Source organism: Varroa jacobsoni, unplaced genomic scaffold (genome assembly GCF_002532875.2).
Source record: "Varroa jacobsoni isolate VJ856 unplaced genomic scaffold, vjacob_1.0 scaffold_239, whole genome shotgun sequence".
Taxonomy (NCBI): domain Eukaryota; kingdom Metazoa; phylum Arthropoda; class Arachnida; order Mesostigmata; family Varroidae; genus Varroa; species Varroa jacobsoni.
The window spans coordinates 45171-71439 of record NW_019213141.1 but is presented as its reverse complement, the minus strand read 5'-3'; the positions used below and the strand labels follow the sequence as shown (position 1 = coordinate 71439).

General features: G+C 40.7%; 2 protein-coding genes across 3 annotated transcripts; one reads left to right on the top strand and one right to left on the bottom strand.

Moving 5' to 3' along the window:
• Nucleotides 1-864: 864 nt before the first annotated feature.
• LOC111273946 (aurora kinase A-B) lies at nt 865-11543 on the bottom strand. Of its 2 annotated transcripts, none has more exons than XM_022855976.2 (8): nt 10553-11543; nt 7437-7509; nt 6603-6750; nt 5801-5941; nt 5503-5606; nt 4337-4446; nt 3768-3982; nt 865-1916 (listed from the first exon to the last, which is right to left on the bottom strand). In XM_022855976.2, exons 1-8 carry the CDS (start codon nt 10572-10574, stop codon nt 1818-1820), a joined length of 912 nt encoding a protein of 303 aa, XP_022711711.1. In that variant the 5' UTR covers nt 10575-11543; the 3' UTR covers nt 865-1817. The 2 variants fall into 2 exon arrangements, with proteins under 2 accessions (XP_022711711.1, XP_022711709.1); XM_022855974.2 differs by having other exon boundaries at nt 865-1926; nt 10553-11534.
• A 593-nt stretch (nt 11544-12136) lies between these two features.
• On the top strand, nt 12137-26262 carry Rab1 (RAS oncogene family member Rab1). Its single transcript, XM_022855973.2, has 4 exons — nt 12137-12602; nt 21079-21199; nt 21555-21806; nt 22624-26262. Exons 1-4 carry the CDS (start codon nt 12580-12582, stop codon nt 22849-22851), a joined length of 624 nt encoding a protein of 207 aa, XP_022711708.1. The 5' UTR covers nt 12137-12579; the 3' UTR covers nt 22852-26262.
• The last annotated feature ends 7 nt before the right edge of the window (nt 26263-26269 follow it).

The window sequence follows — 26269 nt, the reverse complement described above, 5'->3', positions numbered from 1 at the left end:
TGCATAGGTTATGACGTAGAAGCGTTTAATGAAGCGATCTTGGCCCATTCTAAATTTTTATGCAGTGTTTTCTAAATGAACTTTACGGTCCATTAGCAGAAATCACCAAAGAGCAAGAAGCTTCCTCTCAATATAGAATTGACTTGTTACCTACAATGATATTAGGTGAAGGTGCTGCTCTTAGAGGACTATAATTAAGTAGCCCTAATATACACCTCGGTGAACAAAAAATTGTTTAAAGGAGTGCGCCTTCAATATCAATTCGCGCTTTCCACGGAGAGCTTAGTGACTTATTGTCTACGCACTCTGATATGGCAAACGATGTCCTCATAGGTCGGCTTCAACTGCCAGCTGCTCCATTACACTATTCGGAAACAAGCCTGCACTTTGTCAGAATTTAATAAATAAATTATTAATCTGATAAAACTTTTGTGGATCCGCAACCCAGTTTCCTAAAGCTACAACAGTATCTACAGTAATAGATAACCTATAACCGTAAAGACAGTATGTTACCAATAGCCGACTGCAATGAAAATAGAGCACCGGGGCACGGCAGTGGAGCAATGTGAATACCTCGATATGAATTGCAACATAAACGGAAAAATGACGCCTTGGATTACGAGCATGTGAAATGATGAGTAATTTTCAAAAACGATCGTAGACTGTTGCTACTTAGCGCGGCGAAGCTACTCGTAGATGTTCTTAAGATATCGCCAGAGTCGTCAGAAATATAAATACGATAGAAAAATATGCAGGAAGTGAACAGACAGATTGCGAGGAGATCTGGTGCCGAAGTTGCGGGTCGTGGCCATATATTCATTTACAATTATCTCCTTGCAAACTGGAATGAAAATGACAACAGGATAAATAGTACAGGTCAGACGTTTATTTGATATTTCCTCTACCCGCTAAATTTATTATCTCTAACTTTTCTAAATTAGTCGTTCACTTTCCTTCTTCACATATTTACGTTGTTCTAGCAGGAGACGCCTTGTCAACGCAGCAAGAGGCATCAAGCGTTTCCCGCTACCCGTTACGCGTTTGTTTGTATTATCACTATTTCTGTCATTATTTCCACACAATCGATGTATCTAGTCGTTAACGTCATTGTTCCTAATGACGTTAACATGTCTAATACTAATCACTTACACATTCAGCCGACCTACGTTCTTTTGCATTGTGTTAATAAACTGTCATATACACAGTGGTAGTGCACAGCGTTTGTGCTATTTTACCATTTGCTCATATTATTATTATTAGCATGTCTACGTATAGACAACCATTTAAATTGGATTTCCTTAAAAAAAATCAGACCACACCCGCTGCTATCGATAACATACATTGCATCCGCTCGAATTTCAATTAAGTAATCTAATTAGATCAACATATTGATTGATTCAACTGCTCCATGCCTTCATTTAACATGCAGCAATAGTTAGCGCAATACCGATCTCAAAGCGTGACCTAAACCCATAGGCATTGACACAGCATCGAAGACGTTTTCGCTTCTTAATGAGTTCATTTGATGTCGGTAAGCTAGAACCTCATCTAGAGAACCCGCGCATGTCAGCGAAAAGCGTGGAAAAGATAAAATCTATTTTATTTTTCTTTATTCTCCTCTATAAAACTTCATGTTACTCTTCCATAACTGGACAGAGGTACAGCAGCTGCGCGTATTGATCACAGTTGTTGACATTTTCAATATCAGCTGGTTGTCGCACGGTTCTTCGTCAAATTGAGCCTCATCGTATGCAGGGAATGATGGCAACGGGACGGGTACGGGGCACCTGAAAAGCTATCGACTCAGATTGATGATCCTAAATCGGACGTTCTTGAGTCGTCATCTTGAGGGGCAAATTTTTCGAGCCAAGGGTGACGCAAGATGTCCTCGAGGCTGGGTCGTTTCTTGGGGTCTCCTGAGCACAACTAAAACAATAGTTATAGTTACCGTAAGAAGCTTCTCGTGGTTTTTTTGATGCACGATGCTCAGTTCAATAAGCTGAACACAACTAATTAGTTAACAAAAACAGTCTCATTCAGCAGTTCCCATCAGGCAACGAACGGAATCTACGGTAATAAAAACGTTTCTTTTGGAGGTATTTAAAGATCAACATAAGGCATTCCGAGCTTGGCCTTCTGAAGTGAAAATTAAGTTGTCAGGAACATCCAAAAATACGGGAATGCGTGTTCGTTAATAGAAGATTCGGGATTAGGTAAATATAGTGGTTTTTTTTAAACCTCCATTTTCTCTATTTAATGATGCTTGGAGTCGCCGTTGCGTTGTATACTGCAGCGTTGTCACACACACGTTCCTTGCAAAAACCCCAAATAAGTTCAGCAAGAAACACACCGGCTAGACCCCAACTGAGGCACAAGTCATGAACACTATATCTAAAAATTGCTGATACAGAGGACCCGGCTGCACAGAAAAGCTAGCTTAAAATGGCGAATGAAATCCGAATATACAAAAAAAACGTTATCGTTCAGCACTGCAACACATTTCCACACTAGATTTTTGATCCTTAGGCAATTTTCAACCTAAAGCGCCTCCTATCTCTCGGATCTGAAGTCTCTTAGATTTCACTATTGCGAAAATCCCAAGATGCCCGCGGTGTACCTCGCAACCACGCAACATCCATGTGACACTGTTGGGACATCGCGCAATTTTTTCATAGAAAATATCTCTTTTTTGCAAGCCGTAGAACCTTTTAATGATTTGATGTATTAGGTTAGGATCGCCATGCTTCTTGTACAGATAGATACTTTCTTGTGAGAAAAAACTTTTGAAAAAAATTTTTTTGCAAACGCCTATTGTCGTACACGCAGCTTGTGACAAGCTGGGCATTTCCTTATTAGAACGAGACTGAGTTTCGTCTCATACAGTTCAACTGTCATCTTTCCCGGCTGTGCGAAGTGGATTTTTCAGTATTTGTCGGGCTTCAGAAGCTCATAGTGAAAGACAAAGTCTTAGGTCTATTAAAGAACAAAATTGACTCTACTTATTTTGTTTTTTTGCGGAAGGTATATGGTACAAAAGATTCGCCTTCCTGTTATCCTAAAGTGTTGCATTGTTTAATTCTTACATTGAATTCTTTTCTTAAGACCTGTGGCAATCCAATTCAGTGAATCATATTGGGACTAGCTCTGCGGTAGCAACTAACGAACGCCGATGAATATATGTTTTGCTCATCGGTAGCCTAATGAACCATCTAGTTTTCAACTTTGTTAAACATGTTTGCTCACGGTAGAATCTGATACACCCTATGTTCTATAGCAAACTGTAACAGGAGTGTTTGTCGAGGGATTTTTCCAGTCATCTATTTTATCTCGTCGTTATCAGTCACGAAATAATACTGAGTAAAAAACATCTTTTGAGCTCGGAATTTCCTAACCGTGTGAACCAATAAAATTGTCTCGTCAAAAGCCACATGAGTTTGACCTTAAGCATATTTTTTTCGGTGTCCTCGAATTTAAAACTAAAAATAAAAATAGCACGAAGTTACTCGCGAAATAAGCGTATTTCAAATACCTCTAGGGTTTTTTAACCTACACAGTGATCGTTGTTTGTTGTAAATTATTTTTACTACTCAAAAAAAATAATTTACAACAAACAGCGATCTTTCTAAGAGGCCAGCATCGTTATAAGTCTGCCGGTAATTGTTAGAACACGACGATAAGCAAAAACTTTCTGCTCTACATATATATACCCTCAGCACTATATTTATTCAAACGTTCCACCTGAGCCCTACAACAATCAATTGTCTTACCTGAGTAATAAGATGTTTAGCCTCTTCGTGCATATGCGACGGGAAGTTGATCACGCCTTTGGCGATAGCCTTGAATGTTAGCTTATCTGAGGCTTGTTTAAAGGGCGGAGCTCCGGTCAACAGTTCGAAGAGCAAAATCCCCAAACACCAGACGTCAACTCGATTGTCGTACTTTTCATTGGCTAACATTTCTGGTGGTAGGTAATCTACTGTGCCTGTGTTCCACCGAAGAGCACGGAATAGAATCTCGCTTGTTAAGAATCATAACATTGTTCATAATCAATCACTTGATTGGGTGTTTCTTATTTTTAGATCAACTGATTTCTAGGCGATACGACTAGCTCTTAAGGTATTGAAACTGAGGCTACTGCTAAGTTATTAAAAGTTACGAACCACATAAGAGCGAAATTAAACTCGTACATATATATATGCACCATTTGATCATGTTTAGAAAAAAAGAGTTAGGGTACCTGTTTTAACTAACAGGAAACAATCAGAAATATGTGCCTCCAGTACGAGTTGATTTGAGCCGTTGTCGTGGCCATAAAAAACATACGGTAAATACTAACCACACAACGTAGTGCGAGCAGATGAGGGTGCATGCACGCTCCAGCCAAAATCCGCTATCTTTAACTCTTCACCATCCTTCGAGAGCAGTAGATTTTCCGGTTTGATGTCACTGAAATTTTCGCGTGAACCAGTACCATTAAACACAAGGGGCGCATGTCAGTTTTTAAGTTCATTATCCACACTGTGGATTTATGAGAGGTTCAAAATAATACATTATCTTATTTACAGAGTTTCTGTATGGATACTGCATCAGTCCTACAGCATCGTTCCTTTTACACACATAGGAATCTACTGATTTCTTTGAACTAACGAGATCACTTGCGTACGACCAGTTAGATATATATAAGCCAGCACTGCTTGAGATATATATATATATATATATAACGCAGTGCCGGCTTAAAAACTCGGGAAATTTTTATTACATTGGGTTCATCAAAGAAATCTATTGCTTCCTAAGAAAATTCTTAATTATTCTTGAAGAAAGGGCAAGTCAGTCAACATACAGGTCCCATACGTTCGTCTAATGAACACTAAGCAATCTAATGAATGCTGGCAGCAATCTTTCTGAATACTAAATGCTCATTCCATCAGTTAAGATTAGATAAGTCTCTGAGATAATCACTGTCGCATAAACGTGATCTATTTCATATGAAAATAGGGAAAACCGGGTAGCTCACAGAACCCTCGAACAAACAATATATACATCATAATTAGGTTGGAACCCTCAGTAATGTACGCTTAGCGAACTTGGTGTCAACACTCGAAAAAATCAAGGTACAAAATCGAAAGAAGTAATATTAAGGCGAATAATTAGTTCTTCAGTGAATAGCCGTTGCGTATCGACTGTGTATCTATAATTTACATAGGCTCTAATGACACTCAGCATGGCGCCGCAATTTCATTGACCTGAGTCGATATGATGAAATATTTCTACAAAATATACACAGTTGCTCCTCAGATATAGAGTTAACCAGGCGCCGAGCGTGTATTATGGTAGACATATAACTCCAGGTTTTACTACAATCGATAATCTCCTATAAAGTTCACATGGAATAGATTTTTATTTTATTATAAAAATTACTTTAAAACTAAATAAGGACCGATGGAGAAAACTATGCGGAGTTTGTGTTTCACACCACAAGTAAATAAAAAGTCAACAACATACCGGTGGATGACTCCCTTTGAGTGAAGATACTGCAGGGCAGTGGTGATTTGTCGCATGTATCTGGCCGCAGTTTCGTTGTTAAAGCAGCCAACGTCCCGGAGTTTCTACAAAGAGCGAGGTACAGCAACGGATACATTTAAACTCATAATACATGACGCTTTCTTACTTTATATCAAAATATTTATGCAGCTATTTATAGGTAGTAATCCGAGATTGATAAGCTCGCCCAATGACGTGGGTCCAAATAGCTACTGCAACTAGTGTTTTGCTATAAAAATATTATTGTAGCAAAGTATACCTTAAATAGTTCGCCTCCAGGTGCAAACTCCAGAATGAGATAGACTCGTTTCTCGTCGTGAAAATAGCCAAACAAACGCAGAATGTTCTTGTGTCGAAGATGTGACTGAATTTCGATTTCTCTTCGGACTTGGTGTACGACCTGAACGATTTAGAAAAATAACAAATGTGGAAATATCGTTATTTTGAAGAAAAAAATGTTTACGTACGAGGAAGAAATTAAAGTTGGATTTGCCAAAAAATGTCTCAGGCAGCTGTACAGCAACACAAAGCGAACTGGGCGTCGAGCCTAGACCATCTTTTTAATTGCCCCTGTGTTTTCTAGGCAAACATGTAGCAGCCGCGCAATCAAAGAGGCGGCGTATAAAACGATATAGCGGCTTCGGGTCACTGGCTCAATTGAATAACTTAATGGGCGTAGAAGTGTAAAGTTTTAAATTAGTTAACCCCAGCATTTTTTTATGTTGATGCCTACGGTTATTTATATTGTGTTAACCAGTTCTCGAAATGATCTTCTCGGTATAGCATCAAAGACTTGTTCTCATCAGCTGAAGTCTAGCTGAAGTGGGCCTTATTAAGTTTCTCCAGGGGACTTATGAAGCGGCACGGTAACCATGCCATGGTAACCATTTTCCATTGCTAAAATTTGAACCAGCAATGGCCAGGTGTTCATAATGGCTACGGCAACGCGTCTGGAGCGCCTCAGTTACCCAGACCACGCCGCCCCTAAGTACTAGTTGGTTAAAAAAAAGTTTCATTTTTATTGTATGATGGTGATGATAATCACTATAAGAAACGAATACCTGAGCATTTTGCAGCTGATCTTTGAAGAGAACTTTGAGCGCTACGATGAACTTGGACTTCTTCTCGCGCGCTACATAAACCGAGCCAAACTTGCCTTTTCCTAGGGCACGCCCGATTTCGAAGTCACTCAGCTGCCATCGCATATCACTGTAAACAATATTTTATTCAGATCACTATTGTTTATTCAAATTGTGTATGTAACCGACAACTGAAAATCGATGCATATAGAGAAGTGATAATGACGATATTTTGTAAGTATAACAAGCATTCGTTCCATTGAGCAGTATATCTATTTTGAGCCAGCCGACTAGAATAGCTACCAAGCCGATATGTCGACCCAACAAAAGGCTGCAACTAAGTTGAATATCTATCTATTAATTAGCATTTAATGCTAGAAACGCCTCAAGCACCTCTCAAGCTTTCACCAACGTTTGAATATTGTTTGGAAAGCTCCTCCTGAAATAAATCATAAGCTATTATGGACTCTACGTTAAGTCAATATAACCCATTTATTATAATATAATCCTCGGCTTTTTAAAATACTCTTTCCGTAAAAAAGTATTGGTGCATTAGGTAAGGTGCTCGAAACCTGTAATTCTCTGACGTCTTTTGTGCCAGGAACTTTTCCGAAACTGTGACGGTTTAGAGACCGCTAATAGAAAGGTGTTGTTATGCCTATACTGTTTAGTTTCTGGATATGCACATGTGTAACGGTTCGAGCTTTCTTTCCGGTGACAAAACCTAAACAACAGATCATTTAAATAAATAAATTGAGACGGGTGTATAGACATGTTATGGATTTTGTTCTGAAATCTTCTTCATAGTTCACTTACCCTTTACCTGGTTTTTGAGGTTGCTGACTAGGACTCGCATTCGCACTCTTTGAATCGTTTTCCTTTCCGGTAGCTAAAAAAGTGACACAAAAAATTATTTTATCACGATTATTATGTAGCATAGATCATTGGAAGGTAGGATAATAGTAGCTGAATAGCTGCGGCATCGCGGAGATTACGAAAATAGCCACAAACATAACCAAATCACTGCAAAAATGAATAGTAAGAATATGACTAGCAGTTTCGTTCTTGATAATATATTCGTCGGTACCTTTTAATATTTGCGCGAGAGATAACAGTATGGCCTGCATACGTACATGTAGATGGATTGAACATGAAATCTATAGAAAAAACACAATAAATACTAGTCTCTAAATAAATAAAGTTGCTGCGTATAACAAAAATATGGCTTTATTTGACGCAGCAAGCTTGAACCAAATACAAATATAGATTTTTAGACAGGCTTGACCCGCGAATAATTCTTATTGAATCTGAGCTGTGTATCTCATCTTTGTAACGCTGCTGTTGTTTTGATTGAAGCCAACTGAACTCGCAAAGCTAGAGAGAAATAACCTGCATTAATTCGAGGCGCGCAGCTCTAGCTAACCTCACTTCGAAAACACGTATTTTATATCTTTATTTTCATAATCATAATATATTTATACGCGAAAACGACTCATGTTTACAATGGGCTATACCATGAATTTTCTGCCTTCACAACAATACTAGAACAATATTTTATAACTTTTTTATAAACGACTAATTTTTTTGGTCATATATATTTAGTCTGAAGTCCAAATTAAGGGTATCATGCTACCTTACAAGTGCCTACCATGATGCCATATGAAAATCAAAAAGCAAACAGCGAACGAATGGAAATCGGATTCTTTTATACGAAACATTTTGTGAATAACTTGCAGTAATGTTGCAGCGTACACCCATGTAGCCTGTAACCTAGAACTGGCAATACTTGTTTTCGACTATAGCCGACATTGGTCGGAAGTCCTAGTACCGATCGGAACCGATTAGGTGTATAATATTAAAGAAAGTATAAAGAAATACGTTCTGAGCTCTTCATGGTCAATGTTTTACTGATGAGGTATTTTTTGTTGAAACGAATGTCCAATATCACAATGGTTCGATTCATGTGAGCCTCTCCTGAGGCAACAATTTTATAGTAGTGGACCAGTCAGCTACTTCTCCCATAGAGAAATACATTGGAACCAAAATATGTTTTTCTTTTTTTTTAGGAAACAAACAATTAGCGCCGCGCATTTATTGCTGAAAATATGCGCAAAAAAACGCCAATAATCGTAATTGAAGAAATAATCTTAACAGATCGGTGTCATTGGGAATAACAAGAGAATGATCCAATATAAGCTCATGTAGAAACTCCCCGATTTTCCGTCAGCAAGCTTAGTTGAGCTGTAGATACTGTTACAGACGTCTATGATTAAAAGGCGTCTGTAATGCCGGCTCGAAAAGCGCCATTTGCCCTAATGCTATCGCATCACCATCCCAAATAAAAAAAAAAAAGCACATACTTGATATTTAATTTATTTCGCTATTTGGGAATGTCAGAAAGCTATGGAAGAGATCCGGGATATTTATGGTGTGTACGACGAGAGTCTATTAGCCGAAAAGACTGTTCAGAGTGAAACTGTGTTAAGTTTAAGGGTAATTTGGGGTAATGAATAAACGGTAAATTAATGGTACTGACCATCTACCTAAAGTCCACGAAAACCTCAGATGGAAAGAAACTCATTAATTGATCGAGAAGATGAGATGCGAACAATCCTAAAATATCTCAATTGAAACACAAACTTATTTTTTAAACAACTGGGCTTCCCTTCCTTAAATGGAATAAAGAGTACGAGCGAACACACAGTCACAATGATAGGGTTCTAAACAGAACTGCATTGGTTGACAAGAAGTGGTATTTCTACGTCGATGTGAAACACGAACGGATATATCCGGGTGATACGGCTAAGCTCAGTGCTAATGCCCAGGTTTCTATCCAAACGATTATGATTCGCGTTCCTGTAACTGGAGGAATCTTACGAACCGTAAAATGCATGAGAAAAGCAAGATGGCACATAGAGGTCCAGTTACAGCGAGTAAATAAAGCTACTTACTAGCAAAAACCCAATAAACAAAACAAAATCCTGCTTCTCCGTGACAATACTAAACCGCACATGGTATAAGTCCTTAAAAAGGCTCTACGACGTTTCTTCACAGCACCTGTATTTTTTCAATCTCGCGCGTTGACGGATAACTGTATTTTTTCAATCTCGCGCGTTGACGGATAACTACGTTTCCCGATTACTAACCCGATAGAATTCATAAAGTAACTAACAATTATAAACAGTTGTAAAAATTAGCTAGACGAATTCTTCAGCATCAGGTATAAACATTTCTAACAAGATGAATTCGTTAATGGATATCAAAAGGGCATAGGGCACGACGACAAATACATAGTAACGTAGCTTGTTTTTGTAATTTATTCAATTTTTGAGAAGTGATGAAAATAGTTAACATCATTTTTTGACTAAGCTAGGAATCGTGCGATTTATTGTAAACTGAAAGGTCTTCCTTTACAGGACAAGATTCTCGTGATTATCGTGGCATTGAGTTTAAGATCACTCACACTCATCTTACAGATGTATGTCTATGTTGTACATTGGTGTAAGTACATTTACTCGTTAATATATATACATATATCGTTTAATCGCTAACACTATTCATTTATCAGACTACAAAAATTATGGTTAGTACACGGCTGTTATTATACAATAGAAACCATCTATCAAGAGTTTTGGAAACGAAACGTTTACATGATTGATTCAGAAGACGAGAACATCAAAAATGTACTACAGATTGCAATCAGGATAATGACATGACAACACTGCAGTTCTTTTTAACGTAGTATGTAACCCATTATGACAGACATATTCTCATATGTGTCGGTTTCGAGGTTTCAACGTCAAAAAGCTATCATTTATCAACTGAGAAAAAGGAATAAACGTCAATAGTCGTTGTTTCAAGAACGGTGAATCGTGTTTTTTTTTTTTGTTTTAGAAATCGCGTAGTGAAATATTAGCGTATCACTCACGAACCTGATCTATTTGCGATGTCCATGATTTCACAAATACGCAAATGAAAATGTCTTTAGGGACCCTTGAAATTCAGCTGAAAACCGTGTGAACGGCGAAACCCCTTATGGGCCCGGGTAATAGAAACCTCCAAGCTGCAATTTAAATCGACGCCGGATGCTCGAGCAGACGCCCGTTCGCGAACAACTGCTGATTCGGTAGTAATCGCTGCTCTCGAGGCTTATTGTCGAATTTTGCCGCCTTTTACGGTGCAAAAAAGCCAGCAGGCCAGTGCGATGCATCGGCTATGATCCCCTATGCGAAATTGTTGAACAAACTTGTACACTGGGTTGTAAGCTTTTGCTAGCTTTATGGGAGTTGATGACGGTTTAGTTTAAGTTTCGGTTGTAAGCAGAACAAAACGGTCAATTTCTCTATTAGTTAGAATCCAAACCAAGGCATGATTTTTACATCGGATCAAAATACAAGAGACTGCTCGACGACTTCTCGGTTGTTATTTCGCGACCACAAACAAACAGTTTCTCACACCTATGAGTCATTGCTAGTACCGATTTTTGAGCCAAAAACATCTTTGTCACTTTCAAATTTTCCCGCCAGACCCTTGAATGGGTCTGGCTGCCCGACCTCGATTGCTGCTCCTCCGAGCACCTATCTGCCTTCACATCGTAAGCAAACTGCTTCGTTTTTTTTTCTCTGCGTACTGTTGTCTTCCTCTCAGAGTTATATGGGAGCTTGGCAACAGTTAGTACACGTCAATACATATGGCCGAAAATAACGACAACCACAAATACAGCAACTTAAGCGCGTTAACAACAAAATTACTCAGGGCCACGAAGTCTTCACTTTAAGGTCTTGTCAGCAACGTTAATATGACTTGAAATAAAGTATGTTTAATTCTTTACAGAAGGTTAGGTATTTGTTGAAATATTAACACATCAGTTATAACGCCAAGCTGGGATTATTTGGCATTTTTTTGCATCACCTATGCCAGTGATAGTATCTGAAGCGGAAACAACAATAATTTGAGCTGTGTGGGTCAATGTTACCAGCCAAAATCATCGTCGTCATCATCGCTGATTATCCTTTGCAGACAGAGATCACTATCACTATTGCAGCTCCAGCAACGGAAGCACTATGTCGTTGTATTCGAGTGTGCGATCAGCCGAAGTTGCAGCGGCGGCAGCAGATCAACGTACCAACAGCGTGACAGTGAACCGAACAAGCATTCATCCAATCGAAGCAGATCAGGCAATAGTCTAGTCGTTATTTTATAACAGCTGTCCATAAATTATCTGTCTGGGTGTACGCAGGTGCAATAATATATTTTTGTATAATTGTATTGTTGGCAGCAGGAAGTGTACAGAAAAGTTAATGTAAACAAACTAATTGCAGCCATTCAAATGCAATCCAGCACGAAACTATCGCCGCTGTCGTTAGCCGTCCCTGCCAAGAACGCGTGTTGTACCTTGCTATCAACCTTCTCCCAATGCTCCCAATGTTACCTGACCGCCCCCCGCCGTAGAACTGTCATCGCAAAGAAGTCCACTAAGCATTGATCACTATTATCATTCGGTCGTCTTTCTATCGCTGTGTGTATTAGTTGTCGTCGTTATCCGGTAGTCGCAGCAGTCGTAGCAGCAGCAGTGAAATCGCCGAGACTAGGAACAACACCCCTCGACTGACGACGTTCGTCAGCATCAGCAGCAATAGCAAAGAGTGAACTATAGTGAGTGACGAACGCAGACTGGCACCAAACGACAGGCGGATTGAGAGCAACGAAACGGATCAACGTTTCACGACGTACTTACGTCAGTCAGCGACTGCTCAGCGTCAACAACTGTCAACGACTGCGAGTCTAGCCAGCTAGCCGTCCATTCAGGCAACCCCCTACAAGCAGGCGTTGACAGCCGAAACTATACAAGAACGAATTGCAGGAAGAGGACTAAGACGAATTTCGTGAACAAATAGTGCTGCGAAACTGCTGGAACATTGCAAGCATCCGAGTATCCGATCGTTCAGCAGTTATCACCATGGCCACCCTCAACCCCGAGTAGTGAGTACAATACGCGTGCACCACTGTCTTCTTCATGATACTGCGTCCAAGCACTTCCAGCTTCTCGTCGTATCCTCCTGCTAGTAATTACTACCGTTGTTATGTGTCTCTGCTTAGATCTAATCTGCTCTTGAGTTGTTCATCGGAATGGTTTCTTCAAAGATGAACATTTAAATCGACAGATATAGAAGTTCCGTAATTGCCGCAACCATCATGACTAGTGCTGGTGCTGCTTCCATGTACCATCGATTCAGCCGCCGCGCCTGTCGTTGAGGAGGCGGCCGCTACCATTTACAATTACTGCTCTTGCTGATATTATATTAGTAGCGAATGCTGGCCGAATTATATCCGACAACTTGTTACGCATTCGTCTACTTCTCATTGTGTGTGCTTTTATTCACGTGATTATTTTTCCAGTTGGTCTAGTAATACTAATACGAACAGCAGCAGCGGTAAAAGTATAAACCTCGTTTATCTGTTGGGTTCATCCTGCTAGTTACTGAACTGCTGTAGCAGTTTGGTTTCGTACCATCTGCGTGTCATGTGTATGTGTGTGAATTTCTATCCATTCTTTGCATTGACATTGTTCGTCCCGTTCGTTTCGTGTCGATCAGTCGACCGCCTCCAGTGACCACCAAGCTCTTTGGTCTCGGCCATCGGCTTCTTCAATAACGTCATCCTTTCACAGCCTCCGAACCGTCGCAATTGCAGCAGTTGCTTTCGCGGACGCTGTGCTACCTCTGCTGCTGCAAGTACAACCGCAGCCACGGTTACTTTCCGGTCGTCACAAACGGACGGTGCCAGTGGCGTCCACTGGACGACTGAGTGGCTGGCTGACGTCGTAGAGTATAGCTGTTGAAGGCAGTTGTTCTTATCGAAGGTGTTGTTGGCTTGCTATTTTCCCAGTTCGCCACAACAACAACAGGAGCAGTAGCAGCAACATAAGCATAAGCAGGAGGCGCGATGGAACGATGCAGTAATTTGCCGTTATCGCTGATAGTGTCGTCGAGGTTCGATGATAGATACGCTTTCTATGGACGATGGAGAGAGGTGTTCATCTATACGGTAATAAGCGCCTTGTCCCCTCTGTCTCTCGTTCTCGCTGATGAATGCAGTTCTCACTCTATCAACAGAAACGACCTGAGAGACTGTGGCGACAGTACCAGGTTCCGACCGATCAGCTAGCAAAGACTGCGAGAGAAGAAGCGAACGTTACGGCAATGACGATATGTACCGAGATGACTGAGACGTTTCTATTACAATTATTAATATTGCTATACTCATTCCTATTTATACATGTGTTTCTAGAAAACATATGATTATTATTTCGTATGACTTCGTTCGTATGACTTCGTTCGTATGAGAACTAGATGCGCACGAATGGATAATCTGCATAGCACTCGTGTTAGTTGCGTACTTTGGTCACAGCAAAAGAGATGGCAGACAATGAGATTAGGTGGTAGCTGACAGTTGTGGTCTAACAAGGGCTGAGATAGTTTTGTCGTTCAAGAGGTACGATACGTGGGAGTCACTGTCTTGTTTACATTGAGCCCCTACCGTTTCCGTTGCGTCTCCCCTCAACAAATCAAACTGCCTTGAGTCGAGTTGAGTACTAGGCCGATATGCTATAATGACACCCCTGCCTCGATTTACAGATAAACGGCATAACCAGTTATAGTTCACTCACTACATCATAACTAGTGGTGCCGATGCAGATTTTGCTGTCGTCGGGTCGATTTAGAATCGTCAAGACGTGCATAAAGAACCTATTTAATAGCCTGACAGCATTAGTCAGCGGCAACTACAGTTTGGGGGATAGCGTCAGGTGTTTCAATTGCTAAAATTGAGAAACTAAGCAAACTTAGTGGGGGTAAAATGAGATCTTTTATTGTTAAGAGTAGGAAGATGTCACGTTTTGTGTACTATTTTTTGCTTTTTTTGTGCTCCAGTCGGTTGTAGCTACCTTCTTCATTGGTAACTGGAAAGGTACAACTCTCGGTCTATAACCAGTGGCGAATCCGTCTGTTACAGAAAAGCTACGATAGCTAGTTAGCAGATTCAATTGCTCTCGCCTGTATTAGTTTTTCCAATTACAGACGATAATCATCGTATGTGTTTCATGCGACGATCTGAAATATGGCTGCAGCATACAGCATGGAAGCCGCATTGCATCGACGCTTCACAAAAAAATATAGATGATTTGCATTTGAAGTAATCAGGAATCCCTTTGTACCACACACAACGCAACTACGTACTGTGCATTCTACTTCTTTACTATGTATTCTCAAACGTGTTCGAACGCCGTTCACCTAGCGTGGGCATAGCAGTCGCCATATATCCAACAATAAATAAACATTGTGTATCTTCCATAGCGGATCTGGCTCAAGCAGCCTGACTAGTGAATGAAACTGGGTAAAGCAAGTCGATAATTACGGAGAAGAGGAAGTACGTTCCTTTGTTCATGCTGTTAGTTAGCGCATCTTTCACGGATGACCGAACCACTACCGACCAGAGCTGACAATTGTAGAAGACGCAGCCGTTAACATATTCTCTGCTTTCGTTGTGCGAAAAACTGATCCTCTCTTCGATATGAGTGGATCGGACAGCAGCGGTTCTGATGGCTCCTCCTGGCGTTTAGGAGTCCACCAGCAATCTCCTTCGTCATCGCTTCAGCTGTGCTGCTGCTGCCGCCGCTTCCGTCGACGCATCAATTTAATCAATAACAGCTGCAGCGGCAATGATCACGACGATTACACAGAGGCAACTACGAAAGCGCCCAGATGCTCCTGGTACTCATGCTGCCGCTGCTGCAATCATAACAAAGTGCCATAGTCGGCGCAGGCTGAATCTCTTGAGACGGTGGTGGTAGGCCCGCAGGCAAGCGGACGCCGTCACGAGTGGCAGTCGTAGCAATGGTATCCACAGCAAAAACATAGCCCTGAGGTGACGTCAGGCGCAGGCGGGGGCGTTCGTCGGTTTGTAATATCTCCGTTTTACGTGTGTCAGATGCCAACATCTGGCCGTGACTGGCACGTGATGAAAACAGTAGCTGCAGCGGCAACAAAGTAACAGAACCAGCATAAGGAGAGCGGATGATTGCGAGTTAGAGCCGAGGGTGAAGGGTCAGTTCGGCAATGATACTTTGGCAGTTGTTGTCCTTCTTCGTTTTACGTTATAACAGGGGTATCGCTGCTGCTGTTATTGTTGGCTTTCATCAATCTTTTTAAGAGGGTTTGATTAATATTTCTACGTACCGGTGGCACCAGAGAAAAGCCTATTTTATGCGGGCCGAGTGTGGGGTTTAGCTCCGACGGTTGGATTTACTTCTGCTGAAACCTTTACCCACTAAAATTCCTCTAAAATCTCGCTAAAAAAAAAATAAAATTCCTCTTTTATACTGCACTCCGAGCCAAACTAGAACTATGGGGCAGCTTTGAACTCTGAGCAAGGAAAGAGAGTTCATCACGGAATAGAACAAACCATTGCCAGCGATACTGGCTACGGTCCCTCTCTACTTGCCGATTGGAAAAAGGAAGGCGTATTTATTTTCAAGCAATTTTTGCTTGAAAGCTGAGTTGAAAAACCCCTTTATGTAGGCAGTATGAGTGCGGATTGTTTCTAAGTAAGTGTCATAAGTACTACTGTACTTTTAACTGTGCTGATAATAATTTCTGATAGATCTGGAAGTACAATTAGTTTATTGGATCTGTAGCAGTACCTCTATGCAGTGAAATTTTTAAGTCACGTTGGTGTTAAAAGAAACTGCGTTACTCATGTTCAATAAACCAGCTTGGGGTGCAGCCTAAATCGAAGTTATTAACATGGAAGCATGCACACGCTACTGATGATATACAGACAGCCCTTTGTCGACGTCGAGACGAGATTACTTCAATGGTTTGATTATTGAATTCTACATGATGGCAACAAGCCCAACGGTGCTCCCAGAAAGAAATTGTAAGAAAGGCAAAAAAACAATGTAGTCAATTGTACATCTGTTATTGACTAGATACAAGCAGTCTGTCACTCGAAATTGGTGCTAACATCAACCGCACGTTAATCCACACGTGAATGTGAACCTACACAAACACACACCAACATACTCGGCGACTTTATATCATCAATCAGCCATGCACTCTATGGTTTATAGCGATCGTATGATTAGGCTCAGGCAAAATTTTTGTGTTTCCCTAAAGCAAAAGTGAAAAAAGACCAGGATCGTCGTGAATGTCACGTGCGGCGTGACGCATCGCGTTACTTGCCTGATAGGGTCGCTCGGGTAGAGCTAACGTTATATAGCAGCACATATCCATATAAAGTAAGCTGCTTTTACTAGTCGTTTAGTTAAATCCGTTGTCGTTATATTTCTTATACATACATATATACACACAAGGTGTAAAAGAAACTTTTCGATAAATATATATTTTAAGTTCCTGTAGAATTGCGTAATGACTCCAACTGTCGTCTATAGTTTTGTGTAACTTTTGTAGGCCCTCTGTCGTATATACAAATGTATAGAATGACCTACGATTGCAAAAACCTCAAGACGCTTCTGCAGAAGTCTGCATTGCGTCTGTCGTTAGATGACGCACCGCTATCCGAACAAGTCTGCCAGCATAGACTGTCTAGCAGCGAAAGTTGGTGTCGGGGATTGCTCGAGACAATGCACGTCACTTTGTGAAGTAATAAGCAGATGTGAAACGACTCAATTTTGTTTTGCACTGTTTTTCTCCCCAGACTTATTTCGGTTGCGTGTCTACGTAATTTATGCCGTGGTACTGTATGAGGCCATTGCTATTTCAGCTGTAATGCAGCTAATTGTAGTTTACTTGGCAAATGTGGCTGCTTCTGTTGGGCGAAACGTTGCATAACGTTTATCGGACTTGTCATATTTATTTTAGAAGAGATACACACAGAGACGAGTAAACATGTGCGCCTTTGGTATATCGAGAGTTTCATCCGTATTTTACTGGTGGGAAATATTGCCTTAATGATATAATCGGATAGCTCACTGACTAGATTTTAGAAGAACGGATTCAGTTACTTCTTCTAGAAATACCTCTGCACAAATAAATACAGTAATATGGCAGAGTAGATTAATTAAAATACCACTCGGGAAACCACAGGCTTAACTGTTGAGCAGCCAACTTGTTTGAAGGAACGCAACTGTAAGCGTAGCATTTTAGCACCGTCATGCGGCACATGTTTACTAACGCACTTCGGCGTTCAGCTTCGTTCATGGATTATTCTGTTCGACGTATTACTGTGAAAAAAACCGAAGGCAAAGAAAATCGGTAAAGACGGAAATGCTTCACAAATGAGCATTAGGTTACCTACGTATGCAGCACTGAAATGTTTTACGAGAGTTGTGTTCGCAAGTGCGAGGTAATGTTATGTTTTAATTCATCGACAACATGGTATATAAGGTATATAGGGATATATAGGGTAGCACCCAATCCATTCATTAACGAGCGCAGCAATAATAATAAGAATATTTGTAAAATATTATTAGGATTACGATTATCATTCATTGACGTATCTTTTGCATACCTAGTCATGAATCCAGTGAAAGCTAGCGCGTCGTTTCTAAGCGAATCTCCCTAGCATTACTTTTCGTTCGCAGCCATAGCGGCATGGTTGCTATTGTCGACCATCGACGTCGGCTTTAACCGACCGACCGTTTCACGACATCGGTTCGGTTGTTAGCACCGTCCCAATACGCTCTCCGGCATTGCTGCCAGCAGCCGCTCCCGTTGTTATAACGGAGACGGTTGTTATTGCTCGTTCGTTCCTACAGCGAGATCCACTTTCTGCAACGCAGTTGGCGACTGTGTGCTTTCGCAGCAGTGGCTGTTGTGGTAGGAGGTCGTCAGTTATGGCAGCACCGGATTCAGCGATGTCAGCCAAACCAAAAACTTGTTGCTGTCGTTGTGATGGCTGAGGTTGTTGTTCACGTTTACGCCGAGATGTCCACATCGAGATAGGCATGTAGACGTACCAGGCTTATACGCACAAAGCCAGACCTCTAATTGGCATAGACAGACATGGGACACCGGAGCGCGCAATGACAGCCGCAAAATTTGTGGCGTAAGTGTGACGCTCGTTGATGAGGAGCGACGAACGCGAGAGAGAAGCGGGACGGAGTGAGAGCGATACGGCAGAACACGACGAATCGACTAGCGAACAGCTAAAGTGATGATAACAACAACAACCAGGACGTTGTTGTGGCGGTGCCAGCAACCGCAGGCGGTAGTAACCAGAGTGCCGCAGGGGGTGGCTGATGAAGCCGATTCACGCATTCGATAAGCTACCTATATTTATAAAGATGGGGGTTTAAGCATATGTGATGAAGTAGGTGCTAGTAGGAAGCGTGCCATCGGAGAACACAAAACTGGTGAAAATTTCCGTAAAAATAACAATAAAAACATTGGCTGCTCACTGCCACCGCTCGAACCCGCGGGTGATCCTTACAATGCTGCTTGATGTTCTAGACATATCGACATTATTTTCGCCTGGATATGGGATTCGAGTGACTTTGAAAATAACAATAAATTTATCGCTGGTTGGATAGCTAGAGCATGCATGCCACAGTTTGAAGTTGCTGCGGTGTGTCTGCTATGTATTTGCATGGCGCTCGTGAATTGCTGGCTGCTAGCATGAACTACTTTCTCTAAGATGATATTCCTTTTTCGAATGAATGTACGTTATCGTTTACACATTAAAAATACTGCCAACATTGTGAGATATTGAAATTACTAGACTTTCTTCAAAAAACGCCAGAAAGGTTGTTGCAGTGCTTAAAGGGTGCATTCATAGACACGAATATGATCTTTTTCCGAAGCCTTGTTGTATACTTCACATTAGACTGTCAACCAGTTGAGTCAGTTCCACAATAGGTAGCTTAATATATACCGGAGGCAGTTTTTGAAGAGAGAACAGGTTGGGATAGGAGTGACAAGAACTAATGGACGATGGAATTGAACAAAACTGATCGACGAATTGCTTTGTATTAACTGTAACAACATTCTCAACTATTACGATGACACCATCAAGGCATTCATAAAAATCATTCAATGTAATCATGCCTGAAATTGCGCGATTACTTTTACATGAGTTGATGACCAGCCGAGGAGTTCCCGCACTTGACGTATTCTTTCTATAGCGCTTGACGCGTCCAAAGGGGATCTTTATTATTCCTTACATTGCATATCCACAGACATCGATATGAATACATTAAATACCTGTCATCCATCACTAAAGGCAGAAGTTAGAGCTATTTTTTCCTCGGTCGTTTCCTTTGAACCACTAAGCAATTTTTCTGGAAGTGTTTAACCCATACGAGCAACTTGCTTCATGCTAGTACCAACTGTGTTCTCAAATACAAGGAGAATACGATGGTAATCGCTAGTCCGTCAGTATTAGAATTATCTGTCAAATTTTGCATCATTATTCCATTTGGCTACTCAACGCTTTCTTGAGAGGCGGTGTGTATACTGTAGTGTAATCCAGTCAAGCCAAGCGGGTGTATCCATCGAGCGGTTGAGTAGGCAATCCTGCCGTCGATCTAGGCGAGCTCTCTACATGGAGTTTTTACGAGGAAATGTTTTACCTGAGGATTTTTTTAAACGTGTACGTTTTTGTAAGCTAACAAATCTCTGGATTTGTTGCTGGAAAAGCAAGCACCGATGCGCTGCGCATGCATGATGTCTCGCACGTAATCCCACGCCTTTCGACGAATCCAAAACACATAGCCTACAAACCGGTATAGCTGCATCCAGCTGGAGCCAAATGCTATCTGTCTCGTCCATGAAAGTCCGGGAGAGTGCAAATGGGTCAGAAATGATAAGCTATAACGTAAACTTTATTATGCGTATTTCGATTAATTTCAGGTGCTGAGGGTCCCTTTTGCATGTATTTCTGGCGTAACGTATATGTACAAGCACATATAAAGCGTAAACTACCAATAGAATAAAGTTCCTGGCGAAATGACTTAATATCTCTAAATCACTGAGTGCTTAGCACAATCCTCAATCAGAAAGGGGCGAGATGTCATGCTGGTTTTCTCTATTCGCACGTCAAAACTTATTGCGAACAGAAATTCCCAAATGAAAAACTGACTCTTCGCAGACGTATTTTGACATGGTGCTTGCCCACAAGCAAGTACTGCATTAGCTTACTTGATAATCGCCGTCATTGTCACCCATTCATGATTACTTACTATTCCCTAATACTATTAGCATGTCGGTCATTAGCGTATTATCATCGCGGTCGCACATTCAAATACTGCTCATGATACTACAGTTTCCGTAATCTAACATCATTTGGTTACACCCGTACGCTTAAGCACAATAAGATGTATTAGTAATACCCATAGTGAGCCGCAGGAATATATGTACGTATCATACAAATCTTAAAACGTATGTATGCATTGCGATTCAATAATTATTTATATTATTACCAATATTATGATTTTCTATAGCGACTACCTCTTCAAACTGCTTCTGATCGGTGACTCCGGAGTCGGCAAGTCATGTCTATTACTTCGTTTCGCCGATGACACCTATACAGAATCGTACATTTCAACAATTGGAGTGGATTTCGTAAGTGTCGAAATGTTCATGTTTACCTATAAGTCAATATAAGAACGTTTAATAATATAAGACTGATGTGCGAATGAGGCATAATAACACAGTAATGCGGGTAATCACATACTTAGAAAAAATTGCGACTGTTTTTGGCTTATCTCAGTTTCTATTACCATTATATACACATGATCAAAGGTAAAGATGACCATATATATGCAAATCTTATCTATGTAAAACGACTAGAAAATAGGTCACATATTTCGCCTGGCTCGAAAAATTCACTTCAAAAGTGAGTTACCTCTATTCGTGAAAATAATGAAGGAAATAATTATTGTGTTATAATGGTGATTGCTTTGCTGTTTTTCTCCAGAAAATTCGAACCATTGAGCTTGATGGTAAGGTCATCAAGCTACAAATCTGGGACACAGCTGGTCAGGAACGGTTCCGTACAATCACCTCGTCGTATTATCGTGGAGCACATGGGATTATTGTTGCGTACGACGTAACTGACCAGGAATCGTTCAACAACGTCAAACAGTGGCTTCAGGAGATTGATCGCTATGCCTGCGAGAACGTAAATAAGCTTCTTGTCGGAAATAAATGCGACCTCACCACAAAAAAGGTGAGAAACCTTTAAGCATTATACAAGGAGCCCGAAAACATTTAGTTTACTAACAATAAGATAATTGGTAATCGATTCTTTTACATCAACACATCAATTTGTGTATGACAGTTTTTTTTCTAATATTTACGCTTGCAGAGATTCACTGTTCTATATGCGGCCAGTCACGTGAATCAGGGTTAACGAGCGCTGTATGGCCTTTCATACTTGGGAATATTAGGCGTGCCTCAGCTGCTTGTTGTACAGCGCGCCTTTGACAATCCTAGCTTTAAGCTATTATTAGGAACGAGATAATAGTTTGCGTATCAGGCTTTAGTTTAAACATCAATTTGACAATCATCATCATCACCATCGGATTTAATTAGATTTTAGTGAGACGGTAATGCGGCACTCAGGCACCAGTAATGCAATATGATATCAATTCAGTTCTCAGACTGGGCCGTAGCAAATCCTGTAAGATATGACTAGCGCCCACAAATAATGTCATCCCGGGGAAAAACGTTTTGTCACTGTTCGCCTATCCACAAATCTGAGATAACAAACGAACTATTGTTTTCGTCCTGCACCGCTTAACCATATCGTCGCAGGAACGTCCACAGTTCTCAAGAGCTCTGAGCATGATTAAGTACTCGATTTAGAGTATTCAAATAAATTCGAACATTTTTTGTTCAATGTCTAGAAACGGGCCCTATAATGCTATAACGTTAATGTTACTTATGGTAATATGGACGGTTACGTCAGCAAGAACTAGGCTAATGTAGCAAATGCAACTTTTTTTATTTTATACTGATTGACCTTCATCAATTCGATGGCACAGGTTGTCGACCACTCGACCGCGGCCGAATTCGCCAAGCAGCTTGATATCCCATTTCTCGAAACGTCAGCCAAGGACTCAACCAACGTTGAGCAGGCATTCAAGAAGATGGCCGAGGACATCATGGCTCGCATGGGTCCCGCCAGCAGCGAGCAAATGCGAGCCGCTGGTGAAGGAAGGATCAACCCGTCAACGCCCGTCAAACCAAACCAGGGCGGCGGATGTTGTTAAGATGGTATTTCAAGGTGCTCTATCGATTTAGGAATTGCGCAAATATGTTTTCTTCGCCGCTGCAGAGAAAGACAACAACAGCAACAATATACAAAAAAAGACAACAACAATAAAAATACCAAGAAAAATCCCCATCAGCTATCTCTTCTGCCGCTGCTATAACTACTATTACAAGAATGACAACAAATTAAGACGATGTAACGTAACGAGATCGGAGGTAACCACGTCAGCTCAGAGACTCAGATAAAAAAAAAAATAGGAGAAACCAATTATTGCTGACTATACCTGTGTCTGTAGAGGAGAAAAGGTTGTTGCGCGTCAATCTGTGCAATTGTCCCGCCGTAACACGTCCCGTCGTGCGGCTGTCTCTGGTATGGCCGACTCGAAGGTTGGGCTCGTTTGTTTGCCAGTGTCGCCGCTATTATTACAGTTACTATTAGACTAAGAATACGAACTAATCATTCATCAAGCAGCCAGCAGTAAACAGTAGACAGCCAACTTCGCTCACCAGTTACCCACACCATTTGTACTTGTTCTATACCTGTCGCAAGTAACAGTAGTAATAATAAGAATAATTCTAAAATAAGTAATTATAATAAAGAAAAACAACAGAAGTAAATGAACCGACTCAGCACCGAGCATCATCCCGTTTCGTGGTGAAATATATTGCAGGAGTATGAACAACGTTCATAGGCGAAGAGATTCTTATAAATACTAAATATACATATATAATCCACATACGGTCGATATAACAATCAGAAACGAGTGTAAGGTGGAGAGAGGAAAAGGAGCGGTTAAGCACAGGAGAGCGAGAGCAAAAAATCATCGAGAGTTTTCAAGTTATAGACACTGATGTGAGTGTAGGTGAAGACTATATATATATATATATATATAATGTTACACTTACCACTTCATTATTTGATTATCCGTTGATAAGAGCTAACAGTGTCAAGTGACAAAGAAATTTCTGTGCTAAAGACAAACGAGTTCAAATAGGCAAAAAACACGTTGTTTAATGGCGTTGGCCTTTAAGCGGATGTGTGCCCTATTTCTATTACAGAAAGAAAGAAGCGATACAGTAATTTGTACCTTCCCGTAAAACACTGACACAAGTACATGCACGCACGGGTATCCATGGTTAATCGCAATTCTTTGCTTTTTTACAATATTGCCCTCAATCGAACCAGATCACCCTACAAGTCGATGAATATGTCCTAATATCCTTCTACATGAATACGTTCAAGCAAAGAAGTATAACGTTGTCGCTGCTTGTCTGTGTACTCGACTGTTTATCCCTTCCAGCTACTGCTACTAATGGTTATTCAATTGCGTCATGTTGTCATCAAAATGTTAATCGTAGGCATGTGATGCTCATTCTGAAATCTTTACGAATTCCTTCCTATTGAAAGAAGTGACTAGCGAAAACGCATGGAGTGCTTATGGTAGACGGCACATGCATACCCATACCCATAAATAGAGTGGCGGCGATTCTGGAAGCGGCTCAACGATAGCAGTAAAAATAATTAAAATAAACGCAGTAGAATCGCAGTCAGTTGGCCAAGGCAATTTCTAATAGGCAGGCAAATCCATGAAATAAGGTGAAGTCTGTTCACGGACAATGAAACCTCCTGTGCGTCTGCATTGAAAACCTTTTCCACCACTTCGCTTCCTGCTTGGCGATTAGCACCGTACCGGTGATGTTTGCGTTTCCTGCCATAAGATGGTATGATTGAGATGAACTTTGACGTGAAGTTTTTGTAGGGATTTTTTTTGGAAGTTTTAGGAAATCGTGTGGTAAATAGTTATTGCCAATCATTGAGCAGTTGCACGGATATATCGGTGGTGGATGATTTTTCGGTGGCGCAGTCGCGATAAGTGTTGAGCGAAGCTGCATATTAATAGATTTAGATAAATTAATGAGAGACATAGCACAGTACATGAACACACACGCGCACAAACACACAACCCGGCAAAACGTACGAGAACTGCAGCGGCGAATAATGATCGTTTGCGGAAAAACGAAGAAGTGAATAGGTTTACGATATGTGGCGGTGGCTTGATCAACTTAGCCTGCTATAGGACCGCGGGCAATTTGGCTGCTGACACGTTTCGCGCGTTCTGCTACTAGGGCCAATGAAGTGCCACACAAGACAGTCGAAGCGTGAAATATGAGGTCTTGAGTTCTGAGCTGCTGCGGACTACAGTTTTATAGACAAGCTACGTTACGTGCTAAAGACAGCAATGACGACAACCCTGGCAACAGCAACTAATGAAAGAAAAAATATCACATGAACCATATAGACCCATATATAAATGCAACGGGAAAAGTCCGAACGAGCGAAAATAACACACATGGGTAAGCGAGAAAGTAGAAAGGGGCGCGAGTACGAGACATAGCGAGAAAGAAAGATGAGGATAAAAGATATATATATATATATACATAGTGGTAATAATTATGATAATAAAATAAGCTTGATGAAACTGATGAGATGGTGGAGATATAATTATGAGATAAAAGCGCGATGAAAAATAGGCAGATTATAATGGTGATTATGGTGGTAACTGACCAATATCTCTTTATATATATATATATATATATATATATAGGCGTGGTGACAAGGCGAGGATGGTGAGACAGGAATAAAAGGAAATGATGAAAAGCTGATGCTAACACTGGCATACCATAAGGACAGGAAATACTGATAATAAAGGAATGATGTGGAGGTATAAGGTGTACTAGGATAGCAGAAAAAATCACACGCGAAAGCGAAAGTTCGTAGAAATAAAAATAATCAACGAAGACGAGAAATTTATCAAACGCAGTGGATACAAGCGGTGTGTAGTGATCGAGATTAATTATAACAACACAAATAATGATAATATAAAAACAACGACAGCAAAAAAAAAAAGAAAAAAGGTAAACTACGAGAAAACGATTTCCAGAGAAAATTCGCATCGTGTATATGTAATTAATGCTATCACTAATAATCAAATGGTAGGAGCGCTATGGTAACATCATCGGTGCTATTTTTGCCGACGATAATAGCAGCCAGACAAAAGTTGAAGATCGTTGTGCACACACAGACGTAGAAAATACAGACCGAAAAAAAGAAGTGAGAAGAGAAGCCGAGATCCAAAATGGATTAAAATGACGGATTTCGATTTATTGATCGACTTGATGCCGGTGGCCTAATGCCCTGCAATGCATCGGAATGAAATGAATGCGAGAAGAAGTTAATGAGGGAGCGGAGGCTCCTCGATGGTAATTGAGGACAACACGACCATAATGGTGACCATCTGAGCAGATGTGCATGATGACGAGGTTGATAAGAGAAACGATATGATGATAATTAAAACTGACAACAACAAATAAATTAACACCACATTCTAAGTTATGCATCATTTTTGAAACTCAAAC

Bases quoted from the DNA above. Each gene is read 5' to 3' on its own strand.
- LOC111273946 (XM_022855974.2), bottom strand. From the start codon at position 10,574: ATGGACATCGCAAATAGATCAG. The intron at 3,983-4,336 runs GTTAGTATTTAC...GGTGGAACACAG, and splicing joins TGCTCGCACTACGTTGTGTG to GCACAGTAGATTACCTACCA. The intron at 1,927-3,767 runs GTAAGACAATTG...CTATTGTTTTAG, and splicing joins CTAAACATCTTATTACTCAG to TTGTGCTCAGGAGACCCCAA.
- Rab1 (XM_022855973.2), top strand. From the start codon at position 12,580: ATGGCCACCCTCAACCCCGAGTA. The intron at 12,603-21,078 runs GTGAGTACAATA...GATTTTCTATAG, and splicing joins GCCACCCTCAACCCCGAGTA to CGACTACCTCTTCAAACTGC. The intron at 21,200-21,554 runs GTAAGTGTCGAA...GTTTTTCTCCAG, and splicing joins CAACAATTGGAGTGGATTTC to AAAATTCGAACCATTGAGCT.